The sequence below is a fragment of the Clinocottus analis genome, unplaced genomic scaffold (genome assembly GCF_023055335.1).
Source record: "Clinocottus analis isolate CAN_PGR_092001 unplaced genomic scaffold, fCliAna1.0.p SCAF_40, whole genome shotgun sequence".
In the NCBI taxonomy this organism is placed as follows: domain Eukaryota; kingdom Metazoa; phylum Chordata; class Actinopteri; order Perciformes; family Cottidae; genus Clinocottus; species Clinocottus analis.
This window is the reverse complement of record NW_027176154.1, coordinates 129,277-144,501: the sequence shown is the minus strand read 5'-3', so window position 1 is coordinate 144,501 and position 15,225 is coordinate 129,277. Positions and strand designations below refer to the sequence as shown.

Sequence of the window (15,225 nt, the reverse complement as noted above, 5' to 3'; positions counted from 1 at the left end):
AAGGAGGAGGAGGAGGAGGGGAAGCCTGTCCTGTTATGGCTGAGCAGCTCGGGGTTGCTCGATTGCATCATCGCAGGATAATCCTTCTATAAATAGGGTGACGTCACCCCGCCGCTCTCAGTCTCCCTGCTACTCCTCCTCCTCCTCCTCCTCCTCCTCACCCCGCCCCTCCCTCTCCCTCCCTCCCTCCCTCTCGTACAGCATTCCTCTGGCGTCACCGGGCCCCGCCCCCCCGCCGGCGGGCTATAAAGGCGGAGTGATGCAACGCTCCGGACACAAGCGCAACCTGACGCGGCGGGAAGCGACGCGCGACTTTACGGAGCTTTTTGAAACTTTCTCACTCTTTTCACCCGACAGCCAGAGATCCAGCAGGTAGGACGGACGTCTGCTTCTTACCGGGGGAGGGGAGGGGGGGCCCGGGCTGAGGGGCCGGCGGGCGCGCGGTCTGTGCAGCCGGGGAGGAGCGCTGTTTCCCGGGGAAGCGCGGCCGACGCGTCGCCGTCCCGGGACAACGCGACGGCAACTTGTGAAGTTGCTTTCACTTGAGATTCAATGAAAACATGAGAGGAGAAAAGTTATTGTGAAGTTATGTTCCGTGAATGTTTATTCATAACTCGTATGGGAGGTTTTACTCCGATGGGACGTTCGTGGTCTTATATGTGAAGAATGGAAGGAAAACTAGTCATAAACGTTAATTAAGTTAAATTAAAAACATATTTATGTCAACCTGCACTGAAAAAAAAGATTCTTTGGACTAACCTGAAACAATCACTCTGATTTGTTACAAGTAAATTTATTAGTTTTTCTCAAATTATGTTTTTGATTTGATTGAAACCAGAAAAATTCATAAACTTTAAAATTAAAATAAATACATTTATACAAAGTAAAAGTATTAGTTATTATAAAGATATTTTTTCACTTTGGTACAACTTAATTTGTTTTATTTGGAAAAACCTAATATTTTTGTTTATATGAAAGTCAAATATTTTACTTCACAGTAAAGTGATTCAAACGCTCTGATTGAGTTTAAATATATTAGTTTTTCTGAGATTATATTCTTTATTTGGTTCAAACCTAAAATTTGTATTAAATATAATTCAAAATATTACTTTTGAAAAAGACAAAAACAACAACAGCAACAATAATGATAAAGACCATAAACCATATTTGTTTGTTTTACATTGAAACAACTTTGTGACTTTGTGTACATACACACATTAACATAATTATATATATATATATATATATATATATATATATATATATATATATATATATATATATATATATATATATATATATCGCCTTATGATGACACCTCATGAATTATGAACCTGTTATGACTGTTTTGTTTCGCTCTCACAGAGCTGATAATCATCTTATCGAGCTGTCAGTCAAACTTCTCTATAAGTCCCGCCTCCAGATAGCACACATTAATGATTCTCCAGTAGTTCATAAAACAGTAAACACGAGTCCGGTGTGTCGTCCACGTTGCATCAGACTTTTGTTGACATGTTTTACCTGTTGTGCAACTTTTAGGAGCTTTGTCATGATTACTCAGCAGAATAAATATGACTTAAGTGGTCTTAACGTGCTTTAAGGTAGTTTTAATCTCTTGTAATCTATTGCTGCAGCAAGTTATTGTGTCTTTGTGCAACTTCACTTTGAGATTTAATGAGTTGTATTGCATGTAGTGTGTTAATATGAGGTTATTATGACTCATCATTGTATTTATCATCCACAGTATAATTTGTAGAGAAAAAACTCCCATTGATATCATCTTAATGTTGAGATAAAAGCACTTTAATATATCTTTATAGGTGTCTTTATGTTTTAATATGATCTTATTATGACTTATTATTGTATTTACTTAGCAAAATATAATTTAAAAAAAGTAAACAAACTCTCTGTGACTTTGATATCACTTGTTTTGATATTTGAGGTTATTGTGACTTTGCATTGTATTTATTTTGCCCCAAAACTTTTTAAAAAACTCTCAAACTCTGTGACTTTGAGAATAATCTGCTAATAATCTGCTAATAATCTGCTGTTCTTTCCCTCCAGAATGATGCTGCAGCATCCGGGTCCCTCGCTGGCCGACGTCAGCTGCTCGGCGCTGGTGCCCTGCCTCTCGCCGCCCGGCGGCGTCCTCACGCTGGACGACTTCACCTCCTTCACGCCGCTCGTGAAGGAGGAGCTGCGGCTCGCCATCCAGAGCAAGCGGCTGTCCAACGGGCTCAGCGCCGACGTGAGCTCCGACGGCGGCGGCGGCGGCAGCTCCGACTCGGAGCGCCGCTCCGAAGGGTCCGGCGTCCGGAGAGAGGTGAAGAAAAAAGCTCCTCATTGTGTCTTTGTGCGATTTAACACAGAGTTGTATTGCATTGTGTATGTGTCTGTTTGATATTTGATGCCTTTATAGGCACTTGTAGTGTTTTAATATGTTATGTTTAATACTGACTTGCTTCTTCTTCTTCGTCAGGTCACTCCTCAGGAGCACGACAGGAGGAAGAGGCGCAGGGAGAGGAACAAAGTCGCTGCCGCTAAGTGTCGCAACAAGAAGAAGGAGAAGACGGAGACTCTGCAGCAGGTACGTGCAAAATGTTACCAGCTGTTCTCTCAGGTTTTTGTCAGAGAAACTTTTTTTTTCTTAAAATTTTCACTCCACAAACATAGCTGCAGGTTATTATTATTATTATATTATTATTATTATTATAATATGGGGTTGTTAAAGGAAACACATTCACAGTCCTTAATTCCAGCAATGATTTTTTTTTCAGTTTGATGTTTTTGTGAAATTTGAAATTTTTGAGATTTTAAACATTTTGAAATTTTTGAAAAAAAATTTGAGATTTTGAAATTTTTGAGATTTTGAAGATTTTGAAATTTTTGAAATTTATAATATTTTCCGAGATGCTTCGATTTTTTCCCCTCTGTTAGATTTCCAACATTTGTTCAGACTTAGCTGAAGTGTAGAGAAGTTCTCCAAACAGAGCTTTGCCATCCAGCATACGAACCCAACATGAACTGACTCTCCCTCTCTCTCTCCCTCTCTCTCTCTCTCTCTCTCTCTCTCTCTCTCTCTCTCTCTCTCTCTCTCTCTGTCTCTCTCTCCCTCTCTCTCCCTCCCTCCATTCCTCCCTCCCCCCCTCTCTCTCTCTGCAGGAGTCGGAGAAGCTGGAGAGCGTCAACAGCGACCTGAAGGCTCAGATCGAGCAGCTGAAGCAGCAGAAGCAGCAGCTGGTCTACATGCTCAACCTGCACCGGCCCACCTGCATCGTCCGAGCGCAGAACGGCCAGACGCCCGAGGACGAGAGGAACCTCTTCCTGCAGCACATCAAGGAGAGCGGCCTGCAGCTGCACAACCTCACCTCCTCCTCCTCCTCCAGCACCTCCACCTCCACCTCCCTGTCCATGTCCCTCTCCACGTTGTCGCCTCTGGACGGAGGCCTCCTGACCCTCGATCACATTCACTGTCCCGGGCACCTATGAGCGCCCGGCCGCCGCTTTTCTTTTTTTTTCTCTAAAGACTTTGCAGTGCCGCCGACGGCACGGGACGCCGCCGCCGCCGAGACTCGTCGTCCACGCCGTCCGGGTCGAGCCCTCGGCCTCATTCACTGCCCACAACGCTGCTACGAGAGACCTCCCACTCCCATCATGCATTACCTTCTGAAACATTGCAAACTGTCATGGCCAACGGACAGAAGCCAGAGCACGAAAAGAAGAAGAAAAACACACAAAAACACCATCTCTTTTTTTTGTTTGTTTTCAATGTAATGGTATTTTTTGAATAGATGAAAGTTAGATTTTTGTACTGAAGTGTGATCAAAGGCACATCGTTTAAAGGTTCTGTGTGTGAGCGCAGAGACGTCGAGAGTTTTGAGCTGCAAGACTTTGTTGTTTGTCTTTACCGTATGAACAATTGTATATTTATTTAGTTACTACTGTATGACGTGCTGTTGCCGCGTCAGCCCTGTCTGCCTCCGTGTGCTGCGGTTCAGGTTGTTCGCTGTCAGCGCAGCAGTTACACAAAGGGAAATGTACTTTGCAGGCAGGGTTCATGATTATGCACTTAATAAAAAAAGCATAGTAAAAAAATCACAATATAATCCTTTATGCAGATGATACTTTACTTTTCTTAACAAGTTGAAATTTGCTGGCAAACAAAACCGTAAAAATCGTAAAAGTGTCCGATTACGTTCTTTCCTTCCTGATACGTGGACTTGCGTATCGGCTCATATGAAGTATTGATTTGATGCCAGTGCTTTAAGAAACCAAATAAAGGCTAAAAAGTCCAAATTCTTTCTCTTAATAGCTTTTTTAAAAGATTTTTGTGAAAACGTTATTCATTGAATTTTTTAGTCAAAACTGAATTTTACTGGATTATATTTGAACAAATCATCCCAACATTATAATTCACCTTAAGTTATTTTTTTACTTAATAGAGTTTGAACGCATCACGATCTCGTGCAACCTCCGTACAGGTGAACTAACTCTCCTCCTGCCGATGTCAACGTGGGTGTGTAGCTCAGATTGTGTCACTATCAGGTAGATGAACATTGTGCACAAACATAGTTTCACCGCAGGTGTGTCGTGCTAGTTTGCACGAGTGCAGCGCGGCTCAGAGAGCAAGCGATGCGTCGTTGTTTTTATCGTGTGTTGTGAGCCGAGACGATGACACGATAACCAAAGTATTGAATATATTGTATGTGTTAGTTCTGTGCTGCTGGACGTAAACATGGACGCCTCCTTTTCATCTTGTCAGCGCGAAATACTCACAAAAACGAACAAGGATGGTTTATTTTATAACATGTATTTTTATCAACGTCATTTGGTTTGGAAGTTGCGTTCGCTTGCTATCGTTAGCTCGGTATCGTTAGCTCGGTATCGTTAGCTCGGTATCGTTAGCTCGGTATCGTTAGCTCGGTATCGTTAGCTCGGTATCGTTAGCTCGGTATCGGAAGTGTTTTTTTCCGGCAGGAGTGATGATGTGAGACGTTAAGCCGTGGCGTTGTGAACTTTATCTGAACCCACGATTTACTTATTGTGTCGTTGACCTAAAGTGTGCAAACATCTGCGAGCAAGACGCTGAAACCCTCGTCTGAACACTGAACATCCTGTTGAGGTCGTTGGCGTCTTTGGGGTCGTTGGCGTCGGTGGCATAATTGGCGTTATTGCCGTCATCGGGGTCATTGCCGCCTGAGGTTCTCTGACAGGAAGAACTAATGCAACACGTCACTGTCATGTTGAGGACTGAAGTTTTATATGTTATGTTTGTGTGGTGAGACAAAGGTTGTGTTGTTGATCGAGTCACACGGTTAAAGGGACGCCGGCGTTCAAAATGTGTTTGTTTTTGTGTCGTCTCATGGCTCGATATCTAAGAAGCTCTGAGTTTGGCGTGTATGTATTTAATTGTGCCTTCTTCCACTGGAGGCGGTCTTTGTGTTTTTTTTAGAGCGTCATGGCCTCGAGGAATAAACCAACTGCTACGACCAACGTGTACTTTCATCTTTGTGATCTGCCCACTTTGGTTTTTGATACTTTGTTAATTAAAAATATGTCTTGCAAACGTAATCTACATGGTGTTGTGTTTTCTTTGAGGGGGCAATAGTTGCGTTGCTTTTTACTATTCTGATGGTTTCTCATGTTTAGTGCTAAAAACAATGCTGTCACGCTCGAGTGAGGGATCTCAGAAGTGTTGCAAAGCGCCGATAACAGGATTACTGATTTAAATTAAGGACAGAAAACATTGCTTTTCATGCACTAAATTAAGATATTTATCTATTTTCTTTTATTGAGTCAAACAAGAACTGATCTTTCACCTGAAAGTGTCGGCTGTCAACGTTATTTGTCACACAACGTCCGTCCTTCATTAACCAATAAATACATTTATTTTCCTCAACCTAAATAAGGAGTTTGTTGGAATGTATATGGAATGACAGCACTGTTTCTTCAAAAATGTATTTATCTTACTTCTCCAGACGGGAAAGCTGCTGTAAGAGGAATGCAGCTTTTATTTTGGCGGGGCATCTCTTCTTACCTGCAAAGAAAACGTTCCTGCAAAGCGTCCTGAAGCTCGGAGCCGCTGTGTTTGTGCTGCAGAGAGACAAGACTGGACATGTCAGCTGATGAGAGAGAGAGAGAGAGAGAGAGAGAGAGAGAGAGAGAGAGAGAGAGAGAGAGAGAGAGAGAGAGAGAGAGAGAGAGAGAGAAAGAGAGAGAGAAGTTATGATCTAACCTGTTGTTATCTGTGAAGATAAGATGAGAAATACTGTTCAAAGAGCAACAAACCCATCACTTTAGACGACTGGATCAACGACTATACAAACAAATGAGATCATTTCCTTTCAAATACGACCGCTAGATGTTTTTTTAAGTTGTCAAAACTTACAATTTGGGGCTTTTTGAGGACTCATGCAAAACCATCAGGAACCACATTTGCTGAAAACTTGAAGGTTCTTTTACATTTTGTAGATTTCTTTCCAGTTGTTTTTACCGCATTACATTTATTCGATACCTTTAGATTCTCACTACGTTGCAGATTCAGCTGATTAATACAGAATATGAATCAATTCATTCATTCTGATGTAAAGTGACTGAAGTGAGCTGCAGCAGCAAGATTAACACCATGAAGACGTTAATGGTCGTAATCTGATAACATACATGTGGCACGGAGCCTCTGACCATCACACTGAACTGGTTCACGTCGTCTTAATGGACTTTTACCTAATTAACCCTTGCACAACCAGCTGATTGTCCTGAAGCGTTCAACTCCACCCTCCTGCCTCACCGCCGTCTAACAAACAAAGAGGTTGTCAGTTTCTGTCTGAAAGGTTACGTCTGATGCGTTTTCACCCCGCCCGTCTGGAGTGGAAAGGTGATGAAAGCAAACACATCACCAAAGCTTTGCTATTGCACAGTTTGACCCTGGATGGCATCTCAGGGTTGAGTCATGTCGTCTAATATTAAGCACTAAAACTCATTTCACTTTATTTAAACACAGGCAAAAGAAAATATAAGCAAAACATAAGTGTAAATATGTAGGAAGACACAACAATATCCACTGCAGTGCGTTAAGAATGTGGGCGTTGTTGTTTACTGGAAGGAAAATGTTTCAACCTACTTGTGTCGCTAGTTCATTACGCTGCTTCATTATGCGGCTACGTTACGCAACATCGTCTCGCTACTTCGTCTCGCTACTTTGTCTCGCTACATTATTACACTACATCGTTACGCTACATCGTTACACTACATTGTGATGCTACATTGTTATGCTACATTGTTATGCTACATTGTTATGCTACATCGTTACGCTACATTGATACACTACATTGTTATGCTACATTGTTATGCTACATCGTTACGCTACATTGATACACTACATTGCTAATATGAAGGCTGCTCAATAATATGTTGATCTAGAAGGATCATAATGCTAATGTGTTTTCTTCTATTTCAACATTTGTACTGTGATGACTGAATGTTCTTAGAACACAAATATCCGAGAACAGACACACGAGCGTTTCCTCTTGTACTGTCTTGCAAAGGGATGACCTAAAATTACCTCTAATATTTCATCAGATTATGCTTCCAGAGGTGAGCCCAGGTTCACTCGCTTTAATTAAACGGTTTGATGAGAACGCTGGCAGCAGAAACATGATCCGACACGAAGGAGTTTGTGACGCAAACGAGACCAAAGATTTTATAACTGATGCTCAACCCTGCTGAAACACAACTCCTCAGTCTCTGGGCGGTGTTGCTTCACTCTCAAAAAAACACCTTCTCAGAATTGAAGTCGTACATTTTTAACCTCTAAACTTCTTCGTGCATTCAAAGCGAAGGCGTTGGAAGCGTTCAGGTGCTTCACGTTCTACAAATACTGAGTCCTGCATCAAAAACAGGATTTCTCTCCGTGAAGAAGTACAGTTGGTTCTCGCTTGAAGCGGAAGCAAAAGTTGGGAAGTTTCAACACCGCTCAGTGACGCAGTACAGTGCAGTTTTATTCTCGGGGTCACGGGGTCGAGATCACCGCGAGTGTCTCTCACCAGGTTTTTTGTTCCAGGAAGTTACTGGTTACGCAGCAGGATGTTCCCAGACGGGTTTTGTCCACGTTTCACCGGAGTGAAACCTGAAATCTTGAAGCGGTTTTCCCCCCACACAGGGACGTTGGCCAATATAGTGCTAAAGTACACACACACACACACACACACACACACACACACACACACACACACACACACACACACACACACAAGGAAGATGCAACTCACTCACAAGTGGAGGCAAGGAGACTGATGCAATAGCGGTGTCATAATCCTGTGTGGTGGGGGTCAAAGGTCACAGCAAAACACACACACACACACGCACACACAAGCACCTGAACAGGTATTACCAGATAACTGACATTTTCAGTGATCTTTTGCGCTGTTGCAGCACATAGGCGGCTTCAGGAAGCAGCTACGCGTTGGGCAATGCGTTGGGCAATGCGTTGGGCAATGCACGCTTCATTATCTGAAGGAGACACTGGGGACTTTCAATGGAAACCCGTCGGTTTCAGAACCAACCCGAGGGCAGAGGAAGTACGATGAAGAGGAAGAACACACTCTCGGGACCGGCTCTCTGCTGTTTCTTCCTCCCCGTGTGACCTTTACAGGTGATGTTCTGCCGCTCGTTCCCAGGCAGCGTCATGTGTAAACAGGCCATGAAGTCAATGTGCACGAAAGCCACGAAATCATAAACCAGGAAGTGAAAGCCCGGTGGAGGTGGAGGTGAAAGTCTTCAGCCCAGGAGTCCACGTCTGTTGTTGTTTTAACACAAACCACGCTCTTCTTGTAGGAATAAAGAAGTAGTTTTGTTGGTTAAACCTAACTATTTTACAGTGTTTACCAAAACTTAACTTATTTTACCATCTTTTCTTAAAGCAGACTAAATATTTCACAGTTTTCCTCAACATAAAGTATTTACACATCATCACTTAATCACAATCACTGAGCAATGTCCGCAGCTTCCTTTATGTTTAATTCATACTAATTTAAAGCTGAACCATGATGTTCTTTGTTCTGAGGAGTTGCGCTTCACTACAGAAACTACACGTTACAACGTTAGCCGTGAACGTTTCACACGGCTAACAATGCACTACTATGTTAGCCGGTAAGGTTTCAAATGGCTAACCGCGCATTACAACGTTAGCCGGGAACATTTCACACGGCTAACCACACGTTACGTTAGCCGGGAATGTTAAACACAGCTAACAACATGCTAACCTCTAATTGGGTAAAAATATGACCGTTAACATAATAATAATTATCCGCTCAACTAATAAAGTCCAGTTCCTGAATTTAAAGTGTTTTAGTGGCGATACGCTGACCTTCAGAACGTCTGGTTGACCTTTAAAACTACACACAGTCCAGAGGCCAGCTGACTGTAAGTAGCTGCACATGAAAAGAGCCTCCTGGGCCACCGTAGGACACACAGAGCTGCTTACTCAGTCCTGACACATTAACAGAGTACAAGGAAGAAAAGCGTCTGTTTCAGGAAGTTTTTTTAATTAAATACTAAGCACGCAATAAATTAAACATTATCAAACAACAAGCGTCAGAAACACAGCAGTTTCCTGAGCTGAAGTATTTATTCAGCTTTATTTATCACTTTCTAAGAAATAAGGAGGTGAAAGAGGGAACAGATAATCTCTGGAGGGGCCTGACTATAACAAGGAAGGAACATTAGACAAAAGATAAGTGAAAACAAAGAGTTGTGATTAAGAATAAAGCAGTAAAAACAACAAGTCGGTCTCGGTCACATAGACGTAAGCATCTGGAGGAAGTAAAAGTCCCAACAGGCTTCCATAGGTGAACCTGCAGAAGGATTTTGCATATTCCTGTTTTTCACTTCAGGGAGCTGAAAGCGGCGAACCCTCAACCTGATGGAGCACAACGAGTCCAACGCAGCGCTCTTCCAGAGAAGTGCATCAGAAGTCATTTCATAATTCAGTGTGTGTGTGTGTGTGTGTGTGTGTGTGTGCTCATCAGAGGGTAGTGTAGCATCTTAGTTTTGTACTTTTTAGAAGCCTTTGAAGACACTTTGTTTTTTGTTCATTTATATGTTTTTTAGCAAACTTTAAACTTTATTGTTAAAAGTGTTTTGCAGTCGACAACCTGTGCAGCTGAAATATTTTAATCTCTTTAGATAATAAAATTGTTCAATGTGCATGAACAATGAAAAAAAGACAACAAAGAGACACACAACTACCACAAAGAGACACAAAAAGACAGAAAAGAGACACAAGACGACCACAAAATGACACAAATCCACAAAGCAGCACAGAAGCGGTTCAGCTCCACTCGGTTACGTCATCGCCGTGAAGTGTCTCTTCCTCTTCCTCTTCTCGTCGAGGAAGAGGAAGAGACGACTGACGGAGAAACACAACAGGACGCGTCCGTCGCCAGTTTCTAGGGAAGCGCTCTTTTCAGCGAGCGTCCTCGAACGCAACCAAACGCACAACCACTGTGACCTCAACGTGACCTCAACGTGACCTCAAAGTGACCTCATTGTGACCTCAACATGACCTCAAGAGCTCCACCTCCATTTTTTAAAAACTAGAGGTTAATAACTGCTTTATGAAGCATTAGTCTATTATTTATTAACATTAATACAACTTTTTAAGGAAGCTATACACTGAACAATTCGGGTGTTAGATTATTTATATTTAATTCATTATTAAATTAATAATAAAAGACTGAAAATGTCACAATCTTTGTTCTACAAATACACTTTATTCGACCAAAATACACAATTAAATGTTTTAATTCATGTTTATTAGTTGAATATCTTAGTGACATAAACTAAAACATGAATAATATTATTTGAAATGACCTTAAAGGGGTTTTATCAGTTTACTTATTTTATAGATTTCTGGGGGGAAAACATGAGAAGTTGTGTGTTTGTGTTGGTTACAGTGAGTCGACAACAGAAACTCTAATAATAAAAGTAATGTGAATATAATAAATCAACATGAGGAACTGTATTTACATCGTGTGTTCATGAGGTCGTGAGTGGGCGGCGCCCTCTGCAGGCTCACGGCTGCATCGCGCCGCTCACGCTGGACGAGGCCGTGCAGCAGTGCATGATGGGACAGAGGCGCTCGTGAGCCCCGAGAGCCTCCGAGAGGCGACGCTGCTCCTCGGACAGAGAGTCAACCTCTCGCTTCAACTTCCTGTTCCTCTGCTCCAGCAGCTCACAGGCCTGGAGGAGAGGAGGGAGGGAGGGAGGAAAGGAGGGAGGAGACGAGGAAGAGGCAGAAAAGGAGGGAGGATTTAAGGACTTTCCTTCTTTTTTTTACATTTAGTGCAGTGACTTCTGTACAAATTCGTAGTTTGAGAAAATAATCCCTGATATTACATCTCTGGAGATTTACACACACACACACACACACACACACACACACACACACACACACACACACAGACACACACACACACACACAGACACACCTCATGCAGGAGGTCAGCTCTCTGTGTTTGTCTCTTCCTGCTCTTCTGGGCCGCAACTCTGTTCTTCTCTCTCCTCTTCGACTTCCTGTCTTCATCCTCTGAACCCTGACACACACACACACACACACACACACACACACACACACACACACACACACACACACACACACACACACACACACACACACACAGATAATAAAAGTATTTTCAATCCGAGGCCTCGCAGACAGACGTGTCGCCATCCTCGTTCTCACAAACTTAATCTGAGCTTGACGTCAACTCCTGCGACCTTTGACCTCTCTGTGCGCTGCAGCAGAAGAAGAAAGTGCGGCTCTCTCACGATAGAGACGTAAAGACGTAAAGACGGCGTCCGTGTGATCTCACCTCACATCCGTCACACAGGAAGCAGCTGCCGTCGTTCCTCTGAGGAGAGTCACAGTCCGACATCACCGACCGCTCGAACACTTCACTCTGGTAGATAAATAGAAGTATACATGTATAAATATGTGGAGGAACCAGGAGGATGTCGTGAGCGGCAGCCTGTCAGCGTCGTCTGGGCGCTGGCACACGGACCAGAGGCTCGAAAACAAGCTGCGGTTTCACTTCAGCTTCCTTTAACCTTTTCAATTCCTCTGCTGCTTCTTCTAAAGCGCTGAGGTCCACTTCACAGAAGTCACATGACTCGGGGTCAACACCCCCCCACGTCGACGCCCACCTGAGCAGCAGCTCCTCAACCTCTTTCTTCCTTGAAGCCCCGCCTACTTTCATCACAGAGAAATAAACTATTTCAATGAAGTGATTCAGCGAAATGAGTCAGTTTGCTTTTATTGAATCAACTTAATATCATGAAAAGAACAGTTTCATCAGCAGAAATATGAGACACACATGTAATATGTGTAATACTAATGCAGATCTTTACTGACAGCAGGCTGAAACTTCTTTTTGACTCCATGATGTTCTTTTTGGGTTATTTTATGGAATTTGTTATAAAAAAAAGAAGAAAAAAGGTTGAAAATAAAGTTTGGAATTAAGAAAAATTGCCGGAAAATGGCGGGAAGTTTGTGAGCAGGAAGTGGAAGAGAGCATTTTTTATATATATAATATTAACAAGATGCCAAGAGGAGCGTTGCAGGATTCCATCGGACGCGTTTCAGTCCTGAAGACTCTTCACTGCATGAAGGTAAACCTTCTCCAGCTGGTTCAAGAGAAACCACGTGAATGTCTCACTGTTGATATTTCATCACGTCCAACGTGACGGAGCCGTTACTGCACACGTTTAAAACATAATCGACCTCTAGTGGAGTCATTTCAAACCGCTGCTTTCAGAAGCCCAGATGGTCGCGGCGTCTCCTCCAGCGAGCGCTGGTGGGAAGCAGGAGTGTCACTCCGGCTCCGGCTCGCCCTGCGGTTTCTTCTCTGGAGCCACGTAGCCGTCGGTGGCGGCTGCCGCCTTCTCCGCGGCTCTCTTGATTCGCTGCCGGCTTCCCGCCGTCGTCGTCGTCGTCGCGTCCGATTGGCTGCCGCTTCCCAACACTTCCCGGTGGACCTCCAGAGTGGCGCGACTCGGCTCCAGGCCGAGCACCTCGCAGAGGCCCTCGGCCTGTTTCTGCAGAGTGTTGATGGACTACAGGAGGAGGAGACGCACAAGTAAAAACACACGCGTGTGCACCAGTGAAGCGTCTGTGAGCCGCGGCACCGCTACACGGGACGGGCGAGCTCAGGTGAAGATACCTTGATGGCCTGGATGGCCTGCTTCACCATCACGGGAGCGGCGGCCGACAAGTCCTTCATGAGGCTCTCTGGAGAGAAAGAACCGTTTCGGGTTATTTGTTAAACACACACACACACACACACACACACACACACACACACACACGTGTGTGTTAGACATGCAGAGCATTAATGTTGCCACAAAACTAAAAAAAGAATAAAAAGTAGTGATGCGTTTCAGTTCATTTGGGCGCTTTTTTTAAATGTCCAGCAGAAAGAGAAGTAGCTCTTCCTGACTATCGGACAGGAAGCACATGTGTGTCTGTGTGTGTGTTTGTTTGTCTGTGTCTGTGTGTGTCGCCACAGGAGTAAATGTACGGCGTTTCAAATACAGAGACGACTATTTTAAACAAAATATGAATATTTGTCACTTTGCTGACATCAATGAACATTCTTCTCACCGCTCTCAAAATGTTTTGTGTTGCATAAACGCGGCGTGTGTGAAGCTATTAAAAAGCTACTCGCCTTGACCGGGATCTTTGAGCAGCTCCTGAGGCTTGACGTTGTGTTCGTACAAACCCTGAAAACACACAAGCGATATGATGATGCTTTGTTACTGTTTCAGTAGTTGGGCTTCCTTACATGTATAGCTTTTATGATTAAGAATCTATCTAATCGATCTGTGTAATGATAGATATCTAAACGCTGCCGCCCTGGAACCCACCATGAGCTTACGCTCGGCTTTGAGGGCGTGGATCACGTGCGGCAGGATCTTTTTCGGGTACACGCGGCGCCTCCTGGTGGCCTCCACGATGGTGTCATCCAGCAGGCTTTCCAGATCCGTGGCCTCGTCCTCCGCTGGGAGACAGAAACGTTATTAAACTTTTATTAAATGGGACTTTATGGTCCTTCATAGTCTGCCCGTGCGACTCACCTTCAGCGTCCGGCGCCTCCTGCCACGGCTGCCCTCTCACCAGCACGTTGTCCTGAACCGCGGCCTCGAAGTTCTGTGCGGGTACAAATACACAGTTTTCAACAAGCTACACGGCAGGAAACACGTCCAGCGGCAACACACTGTGAACTCTTTAGTCTCACTATCAAGGCAAAGAAATACATTGTATATATATATATATATATATATATATATATATATATATATATATATATATATATATATATATATATATAGAGAGAGAGAGAGAGAGAGAGAGAGAGAGAGAGAGAGAGAGAGAGAGAGAGAGAGAGAGAGGCTTTGCTTAAAGTGTCTTCTACTGCCCAAATACGCTGTGTGTGTGTGTGTATCAATACCCCCCCCCCCCCCCCCCCACACACACACACACACACACACACACACACACGCACAGTTATATAAATAAATATGTTTGAGTTAATTCAATTAAAAATGTCTAGTTTTAACACTTTAGAACTTGTCATCAGACTTAAAAAGTGTGTCTAAAGTGCATAATTCTATTTAAATAAAGACCTGGCCTCTAAACCCTTTAGGCCGAAATGATAAATTGAACTCATCACATGGTAAAAATGTCTTTAATTTTGATTTGGCTTTTATAAATTAATGTTTACAGCAAAGCAAACCTTAAATTATATATTTTTCGAACGGGGTTTGGTGTGGAGTTCACCAACGACACAACGCTGCGCTCTTTGTATTAACAAAAAGTCTTAAATCTTAAATGTATACTTGACAGGAGGAGTTTTCTGCTCATTTGTTTATCTAAATGTAGAGATAGTAGTAGAATGAGCTCGTAAACAGCCAGGAAGACTCACCGCCAGCAGCTCCTGCAGTAAAACTCGCTTCGTCTCCTCGGAAACATCCGGCTGTCCGTCAAGAGCCGTCTTCAAAATGTCTTTATATTTATTTATCTGCGCCATTACTTGTTTCTTCGACGATACGAGCACTCTATACTCCTGGTTTGTGTCATCGCTGGGTAACAGTCCGCTCTCTACGGCCTCCATCTTTACCGCCAACTTGTTTATATTTTTTTTTAACGTAAACCGGAAAAGAATGCGTAAC

The 15,225-nt window shown here is 43.3% G+C and overlaps 3 protein-coding genes across 6 annotated transcripts; 1 reads left to right on the top strand and 2 right to left on the bottom strand.

The window, feature by feature from the left end:
- The first annotated feature begins 323 nt into the window (after nucleotides 1–323).
- Nucleotides 324–5,557, top strand: atf3 (activating transcription factor 3). The gene is made up of 4 exons (XM_068598807.1): nucleotides 324–372; nucleotides 2,065–2,323; nucleotides 2,480–2,587; nucleotides 3,163–5,557. Exons 2-4 carry the CDS (start codon nucleotides 2,066–2,068, stop codon nucleotides 3,487–3,489), a joined length of 693 nt encoding a protein of 230 aa, XP_068454908.1. The 5' UTR covers nucleotides 324–372; nucleotide 2,065; the 3' UTR covers nucleotides 3,490–5,557.
- Nucleotides 5,558–10,692: 5,135 nt separating this feature from the next.
- batf3 (basic leucine zipper transcription factor, ATF-like 3) lies at nucleotides 10,693–12,243 on the bottom strand. 2 transcript variants are annotated; one of them, XM_068598808.1, is made up of 4 exons: nucleotides 12,106–12,243; nucleotides 11,871–11,957; nucleotides 11,487–11,591; nucleotides 10,693–11,238 (listed from the first exon to the last, which is right to left on the bottom strand). In XM_068598808.1, exons 2-4 carry the CDS (start codon nucleotides 11,931–11,933, stop codon nucleotides 11,071–11,073), a joined length of 336 nt encoding a protein of 111 aa, XP_068454909.1. In that variant the 5' UTR covers nucleotides 11,934–11,957; nucleotides 12,106–12,243; the 3' UTR covers nucleotides 10,693–11,070. The 2 variants fall into 2 exon arrangements, with proteins under 2 accessions (XP_068454909.1, XP_068454910.1); XM_068598809.1 differs by lacking the exon at nucleotides 11,487–11,591 and having other exon boundaries at nucleotides 12,106–12,135.
- Nucleotides 12,112–15,225, bottom strand: nsl1 (NSL1 component of MIS12 kinetochore complex). 3 transcript variants are annotated; one of them, XR_011079733.1, is made up of 7 exons: nucleotides 14,979–15,225; nucleotides 14,131–14,203; nucleotides 13,921–14,054; nucleotides 13,722–13,776; nucleotides 13,218–13,285; nucleotides 12,801–13,110; nucleotides 12,112–12,244 (listed from the first exon to the last, which is right to left on the bottom strand). XR_011079733.1 is itself a non-coding variant. In XM_068598806.1 (6 exons), exons 1-6 carry the CDS (start codon nucleotides 15,165–15,167, stop codon nucleotides 12,868–12,870), a joined length of 762 nt encoding a protein of 253 aa, XP_068454907.1. In that variant the 5' UTR covers nucleotides 15,168–15,225; the 3' UTR covers nucleotides 12,293–12,867. The 3 variants fall into 3 exon arrangements, 1 of the variants encoding a protein (XP_068454907.1); XR_011079734.1 differs by having other exon boundaries at nucleotides 12,161–12,247; XM_068598806.1 differs by lacking the exon at nucleotides 12,112–12,244 and having other exon boundaries at nucleotides 12,293–13,110.

Bases quoted from the DNA above. Each gene is read 5' to 3' on its own strand.
- atf3 (XM_068598807.1), top strand. From the start codon at position 2,066: ATGATGCTGCAGCATCCGGGTCCCTCGCTGGCCGACGTCAGCTGCTCG. The intron at 2,324-2,479 runs GTGAAGAAAAAA...CTTCTTCGTCAG, and splicing joins GGTCCGGCGTCCGGAGAGAG to GTCACTCCTCAGGAGCACGA. The intron at 2,588-3,162 runs GTACGTGCAAAA...CTCTCTCTGCAG, and splicing joins AGACGGAGACTCTGCAGCAG to GAGTCGGAGAAGCTGGAGAG.
- batf3 (XM_068598808.1), bottom strand. From the start codon at position 11,933: ATGTCGGACTGTGACTCTCCTCAGAGGAACGACGGCAGCTGCTTCCTG. The intron at 11,592-11,870 runs GTGAGATCACAC...TGTGTGTGTCAG, and splicing joins TCCTGTGTGACGGATGTGAG to GGTTCAGAGGATGAAGACAG. The intron at 11,239-11,486 runs GTGTGTCTGTGT...CCTCTCCTCCAG, and splicing joins GAGCTGACCTCCTGCATGAG to GCCTGTGAGCTGCTGGAGCA.
- nsl1 (XM_068598806.1), bottom strand. From the start codon at position 15,167: ATGGAGGCCGTAGAGAGCGGACTGTTACCCAGCGATGACACAAACCAG. The intron at 14,204-14,978 runs GTGAGTCTTCCT...GTACCCGCACAG, and splicing joins TACTGCAGGAGCTGCTGGCG to AACTTCGAGGCCGCGGTTCA. The intron at 14,055-14,130 runs GTGAGTCGCACG...TCTGTCTCCCAG, and splicing joins GGAGGCGCCGGACGCTGAAG to CGGAGGACGAGGCCACGGAT.